Source organism: Panicum virgatum, chromosome 3N (genome assembly GCF_016808335.1).
Source record: "Panicum virgatum strain AP13 chromosome 3N, P.virgatum_v5, whole genome shotgun sequence".
Lineage (NCBI taxonomy): Eukaryota > Viridiplantae > Streptophyta > Magnoliopsida > Poales > Poaceae > Panicum > Panicum virgatum.
The window spans coordinates 23,331,952-23,345,894 of NC_053147.1; the positions used below are offsets into that span (position 1 = coordinate 23,331,952).

Genomic DNA, 13,943 nt, shown 5'->3' on the forward strand with positions numbered 1-13,943 from the left:
GACGGGCCACTGTGTACGGGGTGGGGTCAGAGGTTCGGGGGTTTTCTTGACCTGTGTGAGAAGATCTTTTTCTTAATACAATGTCGTGGGGGTGGTCTCTCCCCCCGCAGGTCAAGTTTTTTTTAAAACGGATGCTTGACGATAGAATACTATTATTTAAAAAAATTACAACTAATTTCCACTACATATGTAAGTGATGATGTCATTTTGAAAAATGATCTACTGACCATCGTAACTTTTCTTGTAGAGGAAGGGGTTAGGACCAGGGTTTAATTTACCGACCGGACCGGCCAAACCGCCGGGGTCCGGTTTGGCCGGAAACCGGTCGGTACCGGTCGAATTCAAATTTGAATTCAAAAAACTCAGTTCAACCGGTTCGTACCGGTTTACCGGCCGGTTTGACCGGTTTGAATTCAAATCCAAATTCAAAATCGCATGTGTAACCGGTTTGGAACGGTATACCGGCCGGTTTGACCGGTTTACCAAGTGGGCCTTAATGGGCCGTCTCATTTTTTTCCTTTTCTTTTTTGGTTTAACTTTAAATGCCCGAAAAGTATGTTAAACGAACGATTTTTTGAGAAAATTTGACACCATTAGATTCGTCGCACCTTGAAGTATTTTTAGAATTTTTTTGAGAATTTTTCATTTTTTTTGAATTCAAATTTGAATTTGGGCCGGTTTAGCACTGGCCCAAACCGGAACCGGACCGGACCGGTTTGACCGGTAACCGGTCAAACCGGACCGGTTGCCACCGGTTTTGTAAATCCTGGTTAGGACTCGTTTTGTATGCGCGGCTGCGTGCGATCAGTCGCGCAATAACGTGATCCTTTTGCAAGGGTTCTGCTCCCTGGGGATGGCGATCGAGTAGACGGAATAGCTACGGAAAGGCAACGGTCGTTCGACGCTTTGAGCATAGGAGAGCTCTCTGGACCTTCTCAAAAAAGAAAGAACAGGAGAGCTCTCTGGAACTCCTAAAAGTTCGGTCCTAGTCTGGTAAGCAACCTTTGGAAATTCTTGGCCGAAAGAAGCCTGACCTTTGGACTAATCTATAGTCTGCTCCAAAACTTCAAGCTTTGTGGCCAAAGTGCGTTGCAGAAGTGATACCTTCAGCGGCTGAAATCTCGTCCCCCAGCAAGGAGGCGGGCAGGTGGCGGCGGCTGCTGCTAAAGTGCTAATGGTAAACTCAGGTGATACCTTCAGCAGCTGAAATCTCGTCCCTCAGCAAGGAGGCGGGCAGGTGGCGGCGGCTGCTGCTAATGGTAAACTCCAGCTTCTGCAGTAAAGTCGGGCGGCGTAAACTGCGAAGTGAAAACGAACAATGTCCTCGCAAGATTCGATCTCGTCTCGACGGTACAACATCCGCAGCGCCGCACCACATGTCATATTGCCATGCGTTGTAACTGTGACCACCACTCGATTCCGTCCGGCCATATACGGGCGGACACGCCTTGGCACCACGTCAACACTGGTACACCGTACACAAACACAGTAGTAAACCCCGCTAGCATCTTCAGCTCGCAAGTCGCAACGAAGACGCCACCACGTCAGGCGGCATACGACCAAACACGGGGGCGCCCCGCGCCCGTGTGTGCCGGCAGCAGGGCCCACGTACCAGCGGCAGCGATGACCCGTCGCTGCGACCTCGTTCGTACTACACCTTTTACGTGCGAGCCTGCGGCTGCGTTGCATGGGATGGGAGCCTGACGCGGGCCGCTTGGCCACGTGGGACGTGTCGACCCACCGTCGACGCCAGCCAGATGCCACGGAACTCGGAACGCAGAGGAAGAGAGACCGACCAGCCCGTGGAATCAATGATGATGAAGAGTGGGCCCTCTTTTTGGCACAGCTGGGGCCCGGGGCACATGAAACACGGGCGCATGGTGGCGCCCCCCGTAAAAAAGGAGGCGTAAGACCGTCCACAGCGATAGGAGGAAATGGAGGAGTAAATCTACTGTTTTGGCACTGTAGATGTACTGTTTGGCACTGTAGACAGAGAGGGCGTGGAAAACGAGGCAAGAGCAAATTTGCTCTTGCTCTTGCCATTGTGGACAGCCTTAGGGGCAGCACCGCCATTTTTAAACCGTGTCCGGTTCGAGCGCTGATGACTCATTCACCATGTCCTCTGTCGTCCATAATTAGTTGACACCTGGCTGGCAATGGCGTATTGGCGTTGCCCCATCTGCAGCCTCACCGCCCGGCGAAGTTCAGCACAGCGCGCGGCGGCGATCCTTCTTCCTTCGGCAGCTTGTCAGAGACTTTTTTTTTTGCGCGAACGTGTCTAAACACGTAGTACTTCATTATCCCACCGTCTCAAAATAAATACAATTCTAGAACCAAACACGTAAACCAATACTAGATGCAAATTACCAAATTATCTCTTGTCTTTTGTAAGAAAAATCTAGACATTGGCTTGTCTTTTGTATGAGAAGTTTCCAAAGATTTTTTTTATGGTTGCTAGATAAAAGTTACATTCTTTGTGGGACAAATTTTGAACCATAAAATTGTATTTATTTTAGGACGAAGGGAGTAAGCTCGTCAGCAGCGTCATCAGCTTGAGCAGAGATGTTACTTACTCCCTCCGTCCCATAAAAACTGTTTGTTTAGGCTCCAAATTTTGTCCCACAAAGACTGTTCGTTTAGATTGTAGTAAAGTTCATCTAATTAAAGTAATACAAAATATCAAGAAATGATTGCATAGAGAAGGACATATAACTAATCAAATGCTTAAGGAGATGTTACTTCTCTAGTTCAAATACATTTGCATTTATTAGGATCTAGAAAACCAAACAAACATCACGGTCTTCAATCCCAAATGCCATAATTAATTAGGGGTAGCATGATTATTTTTCACTGCTAGTATAATATGTCTGAAATATTCTAAACGAACAGTCTTTGTGGGACGGAAGGAGCGAATACTTACTGATACAATCCAAGGCGTTTAACGGAGGGATGTTCCACACCATGATCCTTTCTGGACAAACGGTGACAAGGGCCCCGTCAGTACACGCAGGCTGTGCAGGTCGGTTTCTGAAAATTTACACGATAGACTTTGATCACGATTCAGGACGTGTTTGGGCAGATTTTTTTCAGGAATGTTTTCAAAAAAGCAAAACGCGCCAGCTTGTTAGTCGAAAAACACATCGGAAGAATCGTGCAGTATTTGAGTATTTGGGCACTGATCCAGGAAAACAAAGCATAGATACGTCCGTATTTCGGAGCGATGTACGTACGTGCAGCCAAAGCCGGGCGTGACCACGGTAGAGTGTAGAGCTGGCGCTGGTCTTGTCATCTACGAGGGGGCATGATTGTATTTTGTGTTTTTCTGATCCCAACTCGTAGTTGAACCTACCAACCCGTAACGGGATTTTTGGAGGTGTATGTGTATACCAGTATTAGTATACATACACAGATTATCACTAATCCGATGAGTGACTGAGAAATAATCATGCAGATCTTTTGACGTTTGGAACGACGCGTGGTTTTGAAGCAGGGGAGCAAATCGGGCCAGAAGAATATCCTGAGGAATTCTTCAGTCTCACGCTTACCTCATTTTTTAACGACTCTTACCAACCCTTTGATTTGACATATTTTAGCAAAAGATATTATTAAAGGGAAGGATTGCAGCTTGCGTTCGCATGATGATATTTCAAAAGGGAATCGGTGCCTTCATGCCTTCATCTTCATGGTGGTTAGGCGAAACCGAGGAAGCCAACCCAGGTTTATGTTTAGTTTGACAAACCCTGCTAGCTGATTAGTGTGGAAAAATCGAGATCAAAAGCGTACAACTGGAAGCATCTGACCTGTTCATAAAGAGTTGTAGATAACTAGAGAATGCTCATAGAACAATTTCGGCTTTGTAAGCCTATTCGCGTGATGAACAGTTCAGAAAATCATCAGAGAACGACAACACTGCCTCGACATTCCAAGGCCCCAACAAATCGTTCCCTGACACTCACAGGTATTCATCTTGGAATCTTTCAGGTTAAACAAATCCCTAATCACCAATACACTCGAGCACTTTATTTTTTAATCTCGGCAGATTATCCCATTCCTCTGTCCACTCCACACGGCCTGTCCGACTGTCGAGTCGAACGAAGCTCTCTGGTCCGTCCCCGGACCCAGTCAAACTCCGCGGCGACTGAGGGCCCACACTCCGCCAAATAGACAGACACGCCTCCCGGGCCCGCATTCCAGCGATCCGTCGGGCTCTTGAGAGGAGTGAGAGCAGCACGACGTGGCCAAAACTGCCGGGCTACGCGTCCCCGAAAACCCATCCCCCACGCCTCGTCCTTACCGTTATACCCGACACAGGTCTCGCTGGTAGCCTGGCTTCGTTTCGTCCTCGCCTCGCATCGCTTCTCTCTCTAGCCCACCTCCTCTCCTCTCCTCCCCCACTCGCACAGTGCCCAATGCCGCGCAAACCCTAGTGCCCCCACTCCCGATCTCGCGCGGCAGCCATGGGCAACTGCTGCCGCTCGCCGGCCGCCGCGGCGCGGGAGGACGTCAAGTCGTCGCACTTCCCGGCCTCCGCCGGCGGGAAGAAGAAGCCCCACCAGGCGCGGAACGGCGCCGGGGCCAGCGGGGGCGGCGGCGCCGCCGGGGAGAAGAAGCGGTTGTCGGTTCTCGGGGAGGAGGGGTGCGACGTGGGCGCCGGGATCGAGGAGAAGTACGCGCTGGACCGGGAGCTGGGGCGCGGCGAGTTCGGGGTGACGTACATGTGCATGGACCGGGGCACGCGGGAGCTGCTGGCCTGCAAGTCGATCTCGAAGCGGAAGCTGAGGACTCCCGTGGACGTGGAGGACGTGCGCCGGGAGGTGGCCATCATGCGTCACCTGCCCAAGAGCCCCAGCATCGTGTCGCTGCGGGAGGCGTGCGAGGACGACGGCGCCGTGCACCTCGTCATGGAGCTCTGCGAGGGTGGGGAGCTGTTCGACCGCATCGTGGCCAGGGGCCACTACACGGAGCGCGCGGCGGCTGCGGTCACGCGCACCATCGTCGAGGTCGTGCAGCTCTGCCACCGGCATGGCGTGATCCACCGGGACCTCAAGCCCGAGAACTTCCTCTTCGCCAATAAGAAGGAGAACTCACCGCTCAAGGCCATCGACTTCGGCCTCTCCATCTTCTTCAAGCCTGGTAAGCACCCGCCACCAAGATCCGCCCCTGATTTGGGCGAACTGCTGGCCGCAATTTTGGACTTCTTTTCGTGGATTTCGGCTGGATCCGTGGGTTTGGTCGTCGGTAGTGGTCGTTGCTGTAGCTAATTGCTTTCTCGTGCTTGCGTAATCTGGAGCGAAATTGGTGTTTCTCTTCTGCTGTAAGCCTGTAACGTTAGGACTTCTTTAGATTTATTTTTTGGGACAAGTTGTGATATTGGACATGACAGCACTTATAGCAGTTAACTTGTTGCTATTGCTTCTGAAGGCATGTTTGATAGCTTTATTGCTGACTGTGTGGTGAGCTCAGAGATTCGAATCTAGGAGCTAGGTTGACCTGTTGGCTCATTGCCTCACTGCTATTTTTAGAATTTGGAAACAATTAGTGGGAGAATACGTCACATAGCTGTTGCCCAACATAGCTGACTTGTCTTGCAACCAGTACATAGACATGTATGCTGCTTATTCAGGTGCAACTGAAAATTCAGTTATTTTGGGTAACTAAGATTCTGCACAACAATAATACGAATTTGCATATATGATTTAAGCAACTTCTGTTAGACTTAGCAGTACTCACAGGTAACTCATTATCTCCTAAGCGAATGGTCCCTGCAATGCAATTATCTTGCCAATTTCTGTAAATTATCATCCACATATAGTCACAAAGACCATTTTGGTGCAAACTTTCCACTGCACTATGTGGATATGGTGGAATTTGGTTATGGTTTGATTATCTAATTTGTTTGTCTCAATTTATAAAGGCATTGTTTTCCTTCTTAGGTGAAAAGTTTTCGGAAATTGTGGGAAGTCCCTACTACATGGCTCCTGAAGTCCTGAAGAGGAACTATGGTCCTGAAATAGACATATGGAGTGCTGGTGTCATCTTGTATATTTTGCTATGTGGTGTTCCTCCATTTTGGGCTGGTAAAGGGCTTTCATTTCTGAGAACCTTTTGTCCGTCAGTGTTAATCTTTTCCAAATGATCTTACCATGCAAATTTTGCAGAGACTGAACAAGGAGTCGCACAAGCTATTCTTCGGGGAAATATAGATTTTAAGCGAGAACCCTGGCCCAATGTTTCAGATAATGCTAAAGATCTTGTTCGACAGATGCTTCAGCCTGATCCAAAACTCAGGCTAACGGCAAAACAAGTTCTTGGTAGGTTGTATACGTGCCTTTTTTTCACAGTACTACATCGGCACATTGCATCAGATGTGTTCAGTTGAAGGGCTAAATACATTTAATAAAACTTCTGCCTCTTCTAGTCTAAATCCATGTTCCCATAGTTGGTTCAACTATAGTTTCTGCCATCTTTCTGGCTTCCAAGTGTGTTAACTACCTGCTTACTGCTTAGATAATCTGGCTAGGTACAGTTGTGTAATGATTTGGTTGTAAAAGTGATCAGTGAAAACAGAAATGAAAAATGGATGGATCAAAATTGAAGTAAACAGCGAAAGCAAATGTTTAAGTTTAACCCTTAATTCAAGACAGTGTTTGGAGGTAGACATATTCCTGATGGCAAAGCGCCAGACAGCAGTTACTTGGAGACTTTGATTCTTAAAGGAAAAGCTTGTAAAAGAAGGTTGCTATTTTATCTAAGAAAAGAGGTTCCAGACATGGTAAATACCCGAACGAATCACATGCCACCAAATTTGTTCATTTTTTGCCAGCTTTGAAACATGTTATTGCTATTATTCTCAAAGCACCTTGGAAACATTATTTCTTACACTCTTGGACAGTAACAAAACTATGAGTTATAGAGCCTAGGTAATGTTCAAAGTACATCTGGCATGAGGCACGTGTTACTAAGCATAATCCCATTTTGTTCCCCCATTTCTTTTTTCAGGCAGATATAAGGTTTTGACTTCTTTCAATATAGCGCTCATGCCCCCTTTCTTTTCTCTTATCGCAGAGCATCCCTGGCTACAAAATGCTAAGAAAGCTCCAAATGTTCCTCTTGGAGACATCGTAAAGTCAAGGTTGAAACAGTTTTCAAGGATGAACAGATTCAAAAGAAGAGCTCTAAGGGTTCGAAACCTTTCTTGCTCATAAAACTGGTTCAGTACACTTTACTGCGTTCTTTCTCAAGCTACCATGGAAACATTTGCCTTACTGACAGAAACCGGTACTTTAATAGGTGATTGCTGATCACTTGTCTGCTGAAGAGGTTGAGGACATAAAAGAGATGTTCAAAGTGATGGATACTGATAATGATGGTATAGTCTCTTACGAAGAGTTGAAGAACGGGATCGCAAAATTTGGTTCCCATCTTGCAGAATCTGAAGTGCAAATGCTTATCGAAGCTGTAAGTACTTTCTATTCAATCGATTGAGCCACTGTTTTCAGTTGTAGTTGATCTGAATCACATGGTTTCTGCTACCTTTGATGTCTAATATGTTGGATTGTTAGTGTTCCATGGAACCAGCAAGTTAGTTATAGTTGTGCCAGGTGTGCAGGTGGTGGAAATGGTTTGCCTTTTCTTCAGTACTTTGTCCTTGGGACTGTGGAGGTTAACAATATATCATTATGGACATAATGAAACATTTAACCCCATTTCCATGAAGGACCTTTTTGCGATACTCGTTTTGTACAATTTTTGAAAGCCCTTGGAACCAGGGTGCTTCATAGCTGACATGTCACTGATCTAATTTATTTGTTTATTCAGTAGGCTTTGTGTTTGATGTCATATAGTTTGCTACATTGTTTTACCCCATCCACACTTCATGATTTTGGATAATGTAATAATGTGACAGTGGCTGTATGCATCATGATGCAAAAAGGCTGGAACTTTTTCCTTTATCTAAAAAAATGTATTAGGTTAATAGTATTTAAACCTTTATTTTTTTCCTTAGTTGCTTGGATCCATTTAAGGCCATATTTTTCAATTTGAGTGTGAACTTGAGAACTGAGGTGACCCAGTTGGCTTCATCTGGTATTGGTGAGAAGAAGATGCTGACTGTGTATCTAATCTTTGTGGTTGGAATGATAGGTGGATACAAATGGTAGAGGAGCACTTGATTATGGTGAATTTTTGGCTGTCTCACTTCACTTGCAAAGGATGGCAAATGATGAGCACCTTCGGCGGGCCTTCCTATTTTTTGACAAGGATGGCAATGGTTTCATTGAGCCTGAGGAGCTTCAGGAAGCCCTGGTGGAGGATGGAGGAGCCGATAGCATGGATGTGGTCAATGACATATTGCATGAGGTTGACACGGATAAGGTGATGATTCACTGAAGCCTCCTGAGATAGCCATGTCTTTAAATCTTATTCATCCCTTAAAGGTGCAAAAACTTTTTTTTGTTTCTGCAGGATGGTAAAATTAGCTATGAAGAATTTGTCGCAATGATGAAGACTGGCACAGACTGGAGAAAGGCGTCAAGGCATTATTCAAGAGGGCGCTTCAATAGCCTTAGCATAAAGCTTATAAAAGATGGGTCTCTAAAACTGGGTAATGAGTGAGGTTGCTGCTTGCAGCCATTGCTCCTCTCCTCTGCGCATTGTAGTCTGCCCCTCGGGCCCACTAAGTAGAAGTCTGCCCCTTGGACCCACTAAAAAAACCCTCATCCATTTGCTAATGATTATTTTGTCTGGGATTTAGATAGGTGGAGCCCCCCTGATTGGTTGGCTCATGTAATTAGTAGCCCTTTCAGTATCACTGAGAAGCATGTGCTGAATGATGCGCCCCTGCTTGCCTGCTGTCCATCTCCTCCGGTGTACCTGACGCTCAAGTGTTGTAAAATGTTTTTCTGTTGACCTCGAATGCAATTTGCTACTTTGATGTACTGGAATTGTAGATTCATTTGCATTGGTAAAGAACTAGATATGAAATGAAACACAGCTGAAGATGAACTAAATACGAAAGTCTCAGGTGTACTTTGTGTTGTCAGCTGCAGGCATGATTTTCAATCTGTGAAATGTTTGCTGAAGCTTAAATCTAACTCTGTTTCACCTGGGACAGCAGTTTTTGATGCACTGTTATCTGAAGAAGAGATAGCATGCAAGCAGTGATTACTTGCAGCTTCAACAATACATTACAGCTACAACATGCCGTCAGAAGAAAAGAACATTATGCAACTTGCAAGTCTACAATCCGTATACAGTATTACAGTGGCACAGTGCTACGGTATGGATTTTGTTCCCTTTGAACTTACGGCAAATTGTCTGGCACTGTTTTTTTTTTTCATATGGGACCAGAACTGAACGAAGAAACAGGAAAGAAGATCTGGTTCCGGATTCCCTGTAGTTTGGTGAGGTGAAGCTCGTGAGAGGAGACTCTCTGATCGCATTCGCTTTTCAGGCAATGGCTTTGGGACGATACAGCAATGCCACACGAGAATCAGACACCGTCTGCCACAGTGCAACTACCCTTTCCCTTTCCATTTCGGCGTTTTCCAGTGCGTTTGGGATTGCGGAGTGGTACCTCCGTACCTGACGCTACCCAGATCCACAAGACTACCACTAAGGCTGGTTCCAACGGGGTCGGTACCGACCACCGCCGATCGGTACCGACCCATGCCGGTCGGTAAGCGCGGAAACCGAGAGCGCGGGGCGGTAGCGCTACCGATCGGCGTTGGAGCCGCGCGCGGTCGGTACCGACCCGGACGGTCGGTACCGACCCCGCGTCCGGTCGGCTGCCACGCGGCGCTCTGTGATTGGCCAACGGCTGCCACGTCAGCTAGCCGTTGCAATTAGCCGTTTTTGACCGTTTGGACTCCAAAAAATTCGAAAAAATTTCAAAAAATCACAAATTTTTATTTCGAATTTTTATGTAATTTCTGAAATTTTAAATTTAATAAAGTAGTTTTGATGTGTCAATTTAAATCATAGAGCAACGCGTTCTGAAATGGTTAAGTCTGGAATGGAGAAGCTGACGTGGTGCTGATGTGACTGTGGGCTGAGGCTGCAGGCTGACTGATGAAGCGCTGGGGTCGAGTGGGCTGGCGAGAGCTGACGTGGCGCTGACGTGGCTGTGGCTGTGGGCTGGGGCTGCAGACCCGCTGTTGGAACCAGCCTAACGCCTTGTTCGGCTGGCTGGCTGGCTGATTTGTCGTGAGAGAAAAATACTGCTGGTTGGCTGGCTGGCTAGCTGGCTGGCTGATTTGGCGTGAGAGAAAAATACTGTTGTGGCTGGCTGAATCTCCCAGCCGAACAAGGCGTAATTGCTTTGATGATGTGGTAAAGAAATCACATGATAAAAGACTAAAAGAGAGGACATCAAGAACCGGCTGGAGATGCAAGGTGTTAGTTAGCTCGCCCGTCGTGATGCGGGACCGAGAGCGAACTGTCTATGTTCATCCATCTTATTCTCAGGCTTGTTCCAACGGAACCGCCCCCCACCCTACGTAGGGGGTGCTTTGGGGGAAATTTCCCCCCAAAGCTCCCCCTATATACAGGGGTACAGGGTGAGTTTCAACTTTTTTTATATTCTAATTATACCATTTCTTCACGATATTAATTCTGTTTGAGTCCCGTAACATGATGATAATGTGTATTATGACAGTACAAATACTGTACGATTTTTTTTAAATTCAAAAATGATAAATAAATAGTTAGTTAATGAGTGATAGTATATAGAGGGAATAAATATGGGGGGAATGGTTAGAGAGAAGGAGTTATAGGGGGAGGAATCTTTTGGAGAGAGGTAGTAAAATATAGTAAATAGTACGTTTGGACGTTTGGTGGAGTTGGAGAGGGGGAATGGTTGGAGATAGCCTAAACGCTTTCCAGATATGATCGTTGGGATCCGACGCCAGCGCCAGCGGCACCAGCTCGTAGCATTTGGCTGTCACGGTTGTACTCACGGGCACGCCGCCGGCCAGGCAGGCGCAGAGGATCCCACCACTCCCCCAGCGAAGCAACGCGAGGAGGACGACGTCCAGGTGTGCTGCGGGCCCGCGCGGCAGCGACCGACAATAATGGCGGCACTCCACTCCCCACCTCCCCGACCACCCACCGCGTCGCCACGCGACAGCGACGCCCCGCGCCGCCCCCGGATCCCCGCGGGCGCCGACGGCTGGGCCTGCCGCCTGCGTCGTGGGGGGGCGGCGGCGGGTCCCAACATCCAGAGGCCAGAGCCACACGCGCTCTAGAAGAGTTGTTGCGTGGGCACCGGCCGCGGCGGCCGTTGGATCCCGTGCCGCCCGCCGGCCCGCCCAGCCCAGCGTTTCCCTGTCGGGTGGTAAACTCAGCCGGGTGGCAGAATACACCCACCTAAGTTTTGAGGGAGAATGAACTCGGGGATAACTAGAATTAGTCCTATCTAGATCAAGAACACGATGAACACGGAAGATTTAAAGTAGTTCAGGCCGCCGGAGTGTAATACCCCACATTCACTGTGTGTTGTATTGCCTGTCTTCACAAGAGATTGCTCGAGAGTGGTTCTAGCTGGTAAGCTGAGAGTGTGAGGGAGAGAGTCTGTGTCCACTTGTCCTGAGACTAGCGTGTGCTCCCCTTTCATAGTCAAAGGGAGGCACGTACATAGCCGTTGAGACCCCGACAGGTGGGCCCAACGTGGATGTATTTAAATAACGTAGCGCCTAGCGCTATTATGGTGCTACACCTGAGGAAGATTTTATTCCGGGATTTCGCTGCCTCGTCCGCATGGATGTACGGACCGGCGCAGATCTCCTGACCGGCGTGGTCTTACCCTGTCATGTTGGTGCGGCGCTTGCAGCTAGCCGGGTAGGCTGCGCCACGCATGCTGTTCTTGCCGCATAGCTTGCGGCGTAGGCGGCATGATGGAAAAGGCCGTACCGTCATATCCATTTAATGCGGCAGACTAACGTACACCGTGTGCGCGGCGCCTGCGGCTGCACTGTGCACCTTGGTAATACGTGACCAATAGTGGAGTCTGGCAAAGGCTGCCCCGTACTCTGTGGCGGTAGAGCACGCCTCAGCCTCCCGTATTAAATGCGGTGGGTGGGCGAGTCTTCCGGCGGAAGACTCGCACCTGCGCCCGCGCTAGCGGTAGTGGGGCACGTGGCAGCTCTGGACCCCTCCTGGGCGGAGTGCTGGCGCGTGCGCTTAGGGGGTCTGTGTAACATCCCGAAAATTACCTAAAATAAATCGTGCGCTAAAATTTTGCTTCGTCGTTGAGCTCAAGATCCCTCCTTGAAACCCTAACCCCAGTTTTCCGGAATCCTCCCTATTCCGCCGGATCTCCCGATTCCCCAAAGACCCGACACCCGTATCCAGCACCCTGTTTCCCCTCGACCTGCGCGTCGCGCTCTCGCGCGCCCGGATGCCGAGCGTGGCCGACCGGCTCCGCGATCAGCGCCGTGATCCCGGCGCGGATCCCTCCCTCCCTCTCCCCTTTTTCCCTTCTCTCTCCCCTGCTTTTCTTTTTCTTTTTCTTTTTCCCATTTTCTTTCTCTTTTCTTTTCTTTTCTCTCTCCTTCCCTCTCCCTCTCTCTCCTTCCTTTCTTCTCTGCCGCGCGTGCCTGGCCCGCGCCCTTCCCCTCGCCCTCTGCTCCGCCCGACCGTGCCCAATCGAGCACGTCTCCCCGGACGAGCCGCCCTAGGACCCCATTCCGGTCACGCAGCGCGCCTGGCCGGCCTGGTCCTCCTCCCCGCGTGCGCGCTGCTGCTGCCTCCCCCCCTCGCGCGCGCACACGCGCTCGGCCGCAGCAGCTGCTCGGCGCCTCAGCCCGAGCGCCGCGCCGCCGCGCCACGGCCGCCTGGCCGCACCTGCGCGCGCAGCGCCCCGCCGTCCGGCCCGTGCGCAGCCCGTCGCGCGCAGCACCACCCTACCCAGCCCCGCTCGCCTGCGCACCGTGCTTCACCCCGGCCCGCGCGCGTCACGCCACGGCCGACCGCCGTTGACGCTGCACAGCGGCGTCGACCGTGGCACAGCGCCGCCTGCGGCGGTCTCCGCCTGCCCGTGGTGTCACGTCGCCTCGCCGCTCGGTTTTCGCACGCCATTGACGCCCCACCAGTGCTCCCGCGCCGTGCCGTCGCGTCGCCCCGCCGCCCCCACGCCATTAACGCCGCCCAGCCCCCGCCACCGCCTTGGCCGCCTATAAAAGAGGCCGCCGAGCCCCCGAGCACCACACCGCCACCTCGAACCGCGCCGCCACCCCACGCCCCTCCCCACAACCCTGCACCGCCGCCGCCGCTCACTCACCCCCGCCGCTGCTGGCCTCTGTGGCCGGACCGCCACGCCCCACCCCGGCACAAGGTGAGGCCGGGGATCGACCCCGCAGGGCCCCCACCTCCTTTCCCCTCTACCCCGGGCCGCCGGCGAGGCTCAGAGCCGCCGAATCGCCGGCGCCAAGCGCCGCCTCCACCCTCCCCTGTTCGGGACGCGAGAAGGGGGAAGAAGAAGGGCGATTTCGCCCAGAACCCCCTCCCTTTCTCCTATTTCCTTAAGAACCCTTCCACCTCTTGATATTTTTGCAATTAGAACCCCCTCTTCTGCCATATTCTCAAAACAAACCCTCACCATATAAACTTAGTTATAAATAAACCCCTGACTCCTTTAGATTAACCCAAGAAACTTCTAAAATATAAACCAAGCCCTGCCTACTTAATCTTAATTACAATTAGGTCCCTGGACCCCTGTTTAGGGCCTAAACGCTCCCCTGACCTATCATTTTATGTGCCTAACGACCCCGGCTTAACCTAAAATTTTACCCCGCCTCTCCTAACTCAATTTTGGCCATACCATTCAGAAACCATTCAAAAAAAATAACAATCTATGCTCTATATTTCATGTGTTCCCGTTTCGAGCTCGACGACAAATCTTTGTTTTGATTGTGTGCTTGTTTGTGTGCGCTGTAGACCACGGAGTG

The 13,943-nt window shown here is 50.0% G+C and overlaps 1 protein-coding gene across 1 annotated transcript; it reads left to right on the forward strand.

Annotated features, from left to right (window-relative positions):
- Positions 1-4,327: 4,327 nt before the first annotated feature.
- On the forward strand, positions 4,328-9,008 carry LOC120665203 (calcium-dependent protein kinase 16). The gene is made up of 7 exons (XM_039944679.1): positions 4,328-5,133; positions 5,934-6,077; positions 6,159-6,311; positions 7,066-7,181; positions 7,291-7,458; positions 8,143-8,373; positions 8,464-9,008. Exons 1-7 carry the CDS (start codon positions 4,458-4,460, stop codon positions 8,611-8,613), a joined length of 1,638 nt encoding a protein of 545 aa, XP_039800613.1. The 5' UTR covers positions 4,328-4,457; the 3' UTR covers positions 8,614-9,008.
- Positions 9,009-13,943: the final 4,935 nt, after the last annotated feature.